This window comes from Anarrhichthys ocellatus, unplaced genomic scaffold (assembly GCF_004355925.1).
Source record: "Anarrhichthys ocellatus isolate YVR2014 unplaced genomic scaffold, GSC_Weel_1.0 scaffold6, whole genome shotgun sequence".
NCBI classification, from domain to species: Eukaryota; Metazoa; Chordata; class Actinopteri; order Perciformes; family Anarhichadidae; genus Anarrhichthys; species Anarrhichthys ocellatus.
In genome coordinates, this window is record NW_022280036.1 from 1,637,647 (window position 1) to 1,645,146 (window position 7,500).

Genomic DNA, 7,500 nt, shown 5'->3' on the forward strand with positions numbered 1-7,500 from the left:
TATATCAGATATGGCAAACTTAGGGAAAATCATAACGAAAATGTGCAATGAACATAAACGATGAGCCATTAAAAACTCTAACGTGTGCGAGACAAAAATGAACTGAAGTGCTATCGTTTTCGACACAAGTCTACATGACAGCACGACTGTCAATTTGAATTTAATCGTGGGATTTTAAGATTTGCTCTCTTGATTGACACATCGTAGCTTGTTTTGTGATGGCGTGTGCTCACTGTTATAGCTGTCACAGTAAGCCAGGAGAACCTGTAAGAATATCTAGCGCTCCACAAGTGACCGTCCAAGTGATATTAAAAAGGACATTTAGTAAAAAGACTAAACAGATTTCGTAATGAATCTGGTCAAACACCACACCTCCGATTATACTACAGTGCTCAATATTGTATGACAAGTGTTTTGGGCTTTGATTGGAGGACAGCGAGGTCAGCGGGAAATAAGAGTCCTTGCTTTGTTTTTTGTTAGAACGGAGAGATCGCCATGCTGGGAGAGATCACCCACCTGCAGGCCATCATTGATGACCTCACTGTGCTGACGACCGATCCTCACAAACTGCCCCCAGCTAGTGAACAGGTAAACACACACATCAAAGAACATAGAAAAGAAAGATGAAAATAAAAAAAGAAACTAAGGCGGATCGATCAATCAATCAATCAATCAATCAATCAATCTCTCTCTCTCTCTCTCCTCAGGTGATTAAGGATCTGAAGGGGTCCGATTACAGCTGGTCCTATCAGACCCCTCCTTCGTCCCCGAGCAGCTCCTGCTCCCGCAAGAGCAGCATGTGCAGGTACTCGCACGCAAACACACACACACGCACACAGACACCTTACGCCCGCTGTTGCAGGGTGCTTTTCATGATTTAAGAAAGAGGAGCCTTCACCGATTTTGTCTGTTTCACCGTGACTGTTCAGCCCGTCCGTCCGTCTGTCTGTCTGCGTGTCAGTCCATCATTACTGCGTCGCTCAAGTCACCTTCTGAAACATTCTGTAGAACTACGTAGATTTTCCACATGAACGGCTGCGCCAAAGATGACGAAAGGTATCGAATTTTTTGCATAAATGAGTGTCAGCATTCTTTAGGCGCAGATGCGTCCAATACTCCCATTCAGAATCTATGAATAAGAAAATGAATACTACAAGAGTAAGAGCGTAAACTAGACGTGTATTTCTGTAGTTCTTTGTCTGAGAAGCGTCACTCCCCGTCAGTGTTTGCATGTAGTAGCAGTCGCCCTCAAGGCGACGCTCTAAAGCATGCAAGATCACAGCCTCTTTGCCTGCAGTGTTTTGTGTGTGTGTGTGTGTGTGTGTGTGTGTGTGTGCTCCGGATCCACATAAGCTTACACACTCTGTCTCCCCCCTCCTCCCTCTCCTGCCCTTTCCTCTCCCCCCCTTTTCCCTCACCATAACCGTCATTCTCTGTACTTGTTTCTTTCTCCACTTGTCTGTCTTTTATTTATTTATTTTTTTGCTTCTTGTTTGCGTGCAATCCTGTGATTGGTTGATTTGCCCTCTTTCTCTCGGTTATGTGATTTACCCTCTCTCTCTCTCTCTCGGTTTCTTTGCTTACTTGGTTTCCTTTTCTCTTTTCCGGGGGTCTCCGCTTTTTTAACTGTGACTCGTGTGTGACTTTGATGCGTCTGCTGAACCAACAACTTGCTATGAACTACTCCTGAACCTCACCTCATCATGCACACTAATCACAAAACCCCTCCATCACAACCCTCCAATCATCAATTTCATCATCTTTGCCAAAAACCAACCCCTCATATCTTACAAATTTTCTGTCAACTTCCTCCCCTTGAATGGACTCAACACGTCCCGGTCATCGTGCTCCATCCCTCTAAATACTGATGGCAATCGTCACCTTCATCCTCCCATCACACTCCTCACCCTTCCATCATTCCTACACCCCCTCCCTGCTCTTCTGCACCTTCCTCCTCCTGCAGCAGTGTCAACAGCGCCCACAGTAGCGCCTCCCGTTCATCGGGGGGGAGGCGGCGGGGTTGGTGGAGGTGGTGGAGGCTCGCTGCCCCACTCTCCCACCTCATCCTCCTCCTCCTCCTCCTATCGCTACCGCAGCAGCCTGCCGCATCAGCCTCTGCCACCGGGGGGCATTGCCGCCCACCGCCTCAGCAGCGTCTCCTCCCACGATTCGGGCTTTGTGTCCCAGGATGCCAACATCTACTCCAAGCCCCCCTCGCCCATGCCCTCGGACATCACTAGCCAGGTAAATCACTGTTTTTTGTGCATGTTGAAAAAAACAAAAAGAAAAGTATATTTAAGCTTTTCACACTTGATGCTCACTTACACAAACGGTTTTTTTAATGTGTGTTTTTTTCTGTTTTCCCGCTGTAGAAGTCATCCAGCTCCGCATCGTCAGAGGCCTCAGAAACATGCCAGTCAGTCAGTGAATGCAGCTCCCCCACCACCGTAAGTACTCTTATTCATACTGTACAATAAGCAGTCCCACGCAGCATAGCACTCAAACCAAATGAAGAAGTTAAAAGCAATGAAAGTGTGGCACAAATAGAGGAAGTACAGGTACAGTTTGGTATCAGTTCAACTAGTCGGAGCTTTAAATATGTTTATTTCACAACAAAGGCCAATAAATGAACAAATGCCCATATTTACCAGCCTGGCAGATTTAATCAAAAACACCGATGAGTCCAGCTGTCTCTGAAGGGAGTGTCTCCTAAACCCCTTAATGCTTCAGTCATGTTGGCTGTGTTAATGCATACAGTGGCAACAGTGGCATTTTTAAATTTTTTAAATTGGAGTTTTGGAAGTTCAACCTCAGCTCCTGCAATAAGACCTGTAAGGACAAAAATATTCCCATTAAAACCACAATGTTTGCTCCAACGGACATTACAGCATGAAATCATGCATTCTATTATGTCAGGCTTTCAAAATTGTAGTTTTTACAATTTTCCAGCACATTGAGTCATTTTCTCTCATGTTTGCCATATGGGGCTAGTACATGATATTCTCCTGATTTCCTCTAGGGGCGCTGCTGCTGTATTATGGAGCACTGCATTGTTTAATGCAACATATCAAAATCAGTGTTGCTGTGAATCATTGACAGATTCCAGACTGCAAAAAAACCTCTCTTGCCTTTAGTATACAGAAAATATTAAATTTTTTGTTTTTTTATATTGATAAAAACAGTGGCATTATGTAAACACACTGGCATTTAAAGGATTCAAATTATGAAAATGACTGAGTATTTGGTGCTGGTGATAGAGACTGAAGTTGGTTAAAAGATTTGAGTGAAAGTGGAAAATAACGTAAATACATAATTTGATGACATTTTTGGACATCAGAGCACCTTTTTGTTCAGTGAGGCACAAGGTTAAGTTTAGAATTTTGAATTGTGTCCAGAAACTTCATTTGGGCATCAAACAGATGAGACAATCGACTCTGTTGCAGCCCCACAATGTGACCTAAAGGGTCTTTATCCCTCCATCCATCAGTGCCCATTAAAAGTCCAAAGCCTCTGATGTCTTTGCCATGGTCAGAGGATACTGCCATCTGTTCGGCAGCAAGTTTGCTCATCAACCCAAATTGGTCTCTTAGTGATTTCAGGGAATCCATTAAAACAGCTTGCAGATACAACTTTACTTTACTTCACACATTTCCATTTACTTTTTTTTTTCTGGTGGAAGAACCTTCATTTCTGGTAAAAAAAAAAGAGGGACTATTGTTCAAACAACTGTGCTGATTGTGGTCGTATAAAAATCATTATAGGACAGAACTACAGCACGCATGCTGTTTAAAATGATAAGGTACGTGGACCAAAGGTTGCAGGAGTTTTGTGTTAAAAGTTTAATGGATTTTTGAAACCAGTGGGAGACATCTGGATAGTCAGGCAAACCTGCAGCCGAACAGACAGCAGCAGCTCTCTGTGGGTTGAATGGGCTCTCTAGCAGAGAATGCTTTTTGGTGGTACATCAAGCACCGTCAAATCTACTGCCTTCGACCTGCGAGAGAACAATGACTGACAAGCGCACCTCAGACATGAGGTTTTTGTTGAATAAATGTATTTTCATGCTTTCTCGATAAACAATATTTTATTGCATGAATTAGACTCAAAGGATGATGATTTTGTTTTGCAGACACACGGTGCAAAGTGGAGTCCTCCTGAGCACAAAGAGAATATTTTCTTTCCCTACTTATGTTCCGTATATTGCTGTATGTATATTGGTGGCTCGCCCCAGCGGAGTGTCACTGGCAATTTAGCGACACTTACAATGCCTTGTGCCCCCCCCCCCCCCGCTCACCAACTCAGATCAGGTCAACAGAAAACGCATTGCACTGAACGCTTGTATTCTGTGCTGTTTTCAACACTTCAGCTGCTGCAGGCGCACTCACATAAAACCTCTCCAAAAATCACAGATTCTTTTTTATTTATGCTTGAGAGCTTGTCTCTTTCCTTCTTTATTATGCATCCTTTGACCAGTACGCACATCTGTCTGCAACACGAATACAATTCAAATGATGCTCGCGAGGCAAAGTAAATATTCATGTCGCATTTTTTTTAGGCAGCACCTGTCATCCGCAACAGCTTGCGCAAATGACTGCCCTCCCTTTCGGTTGATTAACGCCCTTTACAACCATCTGATTGTGTGTGTGTGATATGTCTCCAGTTCAAGTGGCGCGCATCGTGGAGATGGATCACGTGCACCACAGCCACTGGTTAGCTTGATTAAATCTCACACCACCATGAGGACAAAACAATAACACAAACTTCTTTTCTCCTCTGCACAGGCAACTTGTTGGTTGTATCCGGGTATTATAAGTTCTCTACTCCTAACATAATTGAAACATCTCATATCAGTTTCAACAGCTGCCATCTCTCTGTATCCGTATCAAACAGCATCTGCCTGTGACAAAAGCAGAGCTAGCAGTAATTATAACAACATGGTGTGATGGCTGTGCTCTGTGTTGGTTTAAGTTTCATCTCTATAACCGTGTAAAGACTTAAACAGGCTTGGTAGTTTTGGAGTTCAGATAAAATAAGATAATCCTTTATTAGTTCCACAGCGGGGACATTTGCAGGATTACAGCAGAGGAGTGGATAGTGCAAACGAACAAACAAGAGACATAAGTTGAAAAACAAGATCAAAACAAGTATAATAAATAATGAATCACATTAAAGGAATAATAAATAAGTAAAAACAACAAAAAATAAAATATGATATTCTGTTTATATTGCACATGTTGAATTGTCAGTTTTTGGTATGTTACTTTTGTTACTTTTGGTCACTTTTTCATTTAGACAATACCAAGTATAACTGAGTACCAACATTTAAAGCTAGGTTTGGTAATGTAGGAGAAACTAGCAAGAGTGCAATAGATACAGAAATAAAAAAAAACCTAAAACCCAGCCCAGTGTTGCCAAGTCTTTCCTAATTAAAATCTTTCCCAATTAAAGCAGCTGGCACTAGCTCTAAAAAAAAATCGCTAAATCTAGCGAGAGTCACCAAGTCGGCAACAGTAATCCCTCAAAGCTTCTTCTGCAAAACTATCACTATGAATGTAAACTAAGAACACGGCTTTTATTAATACTCACATCTGTGTTGGCATCTTGTGGATCACTCTGGTGACGTGAAACGAGGTCTCGAGCAGAGGGCGATCAGGTAGCCCATTCAATCATCATATTCGGCTTAAATGTATTAAACGGGATTATTAGAGTCCTGCAACAGCCACAGGTACCGCATCTGTTTCTGTCAGAGCATTTGATTTAATGATTGCCGTCAGAATTTAAAGGGAATTTCAGAGAAAACAGACAAAAAAACTGTTTTCTGATGAAGATTACCAACCATAGGTTTAAGTGAAAGGAAAACAATTCTATTCTGAGCAGAACTTTGACTCAAAGGGCTGTCGGCCCCATTCCCAGTACCACTACTACCACTAGCCTGTTTGTGATTGTCCAATCTACAGCGTGGGGGACAGTCCCCGAGTGATTCTCATTGATAGCCAAAATACTCAGATGATAAAGCATACATTTCACCTTCTTGTGGCTCGCCTGTTTCTTTTTGAAAGTGGAATTGGCTCATCGCTGCCCCTTGTGGCTGAGAAAAAACACATTATATGAATGCAGCTGTTGCTGCAGAAGGTCCATCCTCAGACCTCAGTGGGGCAGCAATGAGGCGAAGAAGACGCAGCACTCAAACACGTACTTAGATCAGTTTTACAGGAGAAAACACTGAAAGGATAAAGGTCAACTTCCCCACCTCTGATAAAGAGCAGTGCACAGACGCTGCTCTAAGCTTTTCTTTATAGCGACAATCCAAGACTGTCTTTTACATTTTGGATCCGAAACACGGCTCCACCAGTAATAAAATGAGCACATTAGAAAAAAAGGTTTTTCATCTAGTTACCATCGTCTAATTCTGTGCTACTGCACTGAAGTTGTAACTGTCAAAAACCAAATACGTCTGGTTTTTGAATGCCTGTGCTTTAACACACATTACATTGCCTTTCTAACAGATGTATAAAGTAGCTGTGAGCTGTAGGCTTTCTAGAAATCACTGACTTAGTTCTTCTAGTCATCTTTGATGCATGGACAGCAGCCACTCGAGGCCTCTTCTATTCTAAACCTGCTGCTTATCTCTTCCACATCAGTGCTGCTTATCTCGTCCTCATCAGTTTCACACTGAGGACTTGGTGTGTGAGTGTGTATGGTGCAGTAGGTGTGTGTGCATACTTGTGTTGCTTTTATTCTCCTGAGTTGGGCCGAGGGATCCTCCACCTCACCACGGTCTCCGTGTGCCTCTCTCGGTCGCTGTCTTTGTCTTCCTCTGACGACGTGACTGTGTCTCTCATCCCGCAGTTTGGCTCGTCCTTCGCTACCTTCCGCCCCACTCTCTCTCACTCTGGCTCCACCAGGCCTCTCTCTGTCATTCTTCCTGTTCCTGAGTCCCCACCCTATAACTGCCCCCCCCGGATCCAGCTCCTCCTCTCCCACATCAAAGGTTCCTATCTGGAAGGTTTGTTTCTCCATTAGCTTCCATTTCTTCAGTTGTACCATTTTCCTTCTGTTTCTGTTTAATACGTTTCAGTTATTGCATTTTTTTTAACTTTTCATTTTCAACACCTGATTAATTAATTCATAACCACATTGCTTCACTTCCTTAAAGTGTTCATCCCCACCTGCTGTTTGTGCATGCATTCTTTTCTTTCTTTTTTTTCGGCCCCCCCCTGGCTCACTCAGCAGGGTTTGGGGAGCTGACCAATCGAACTCATCAATATAAACACATTCAAACACTCCAAAAAACCCCTGGCCACACACACAAGCAACCCACGCACAATCCCACCCCGTAAAGGCCCCCTCTCTCTGCACTCAGATGAAGGGCTTCAAACTGCTGGATAGTGGACAAGTCTCTCCTGCTAATCCCACCTAGCTACTTCCTGTGTATTAATTTGACTCGCCCCTTCAGGATTGGTCCAAAGCAGGTCAGTACGAGCAGCCGGTGGCTGCGGC

The 7,500-nt window shown here is 43.4% G+C and overlaps 1 protein-coding gene across 3 annotated transcripts in view; it reads left to right on the forward strand.

The window, feature by feature from the left end:
- mtss1lb (MTSS I-BAR domain containing 2b) overlaps positions 1–7,500 on the forward strand; it is a 74,003-nt gene that overhangs the window by 57,258 nt on the left and 9,245 nt on the right. For 2 of the 3 annotated variants that reach the window (XM_031846742.1, XM_031846743.1), the window contains 5 exons: positions 481–588; positions 708–805; positions 2,097–2,244; positions 2,373–2,447; positions 7,457–7,500. The exon at positions 7,457–7,500 is cut by the window's right edge and continues 139 nt beyond it. In XM_031846742.1, the coding sequence (XP_031702602.1) occupies positions 481–588; positions 708–805; positions 2,097–2,244; positions 2,373–2,447; positions 7,457–7,500 (473 nt within the window). Of the gene's footprint in view, positions 1–480; positions 589–707; positions 806–1,966; positions 1,996–2,029; positions 2,245–2,372; positions 2,448–7,456 lie in introns of all 3 variants that reach the window. The other variant, XM_031846744.1, reaches the window with a different exon arrangement.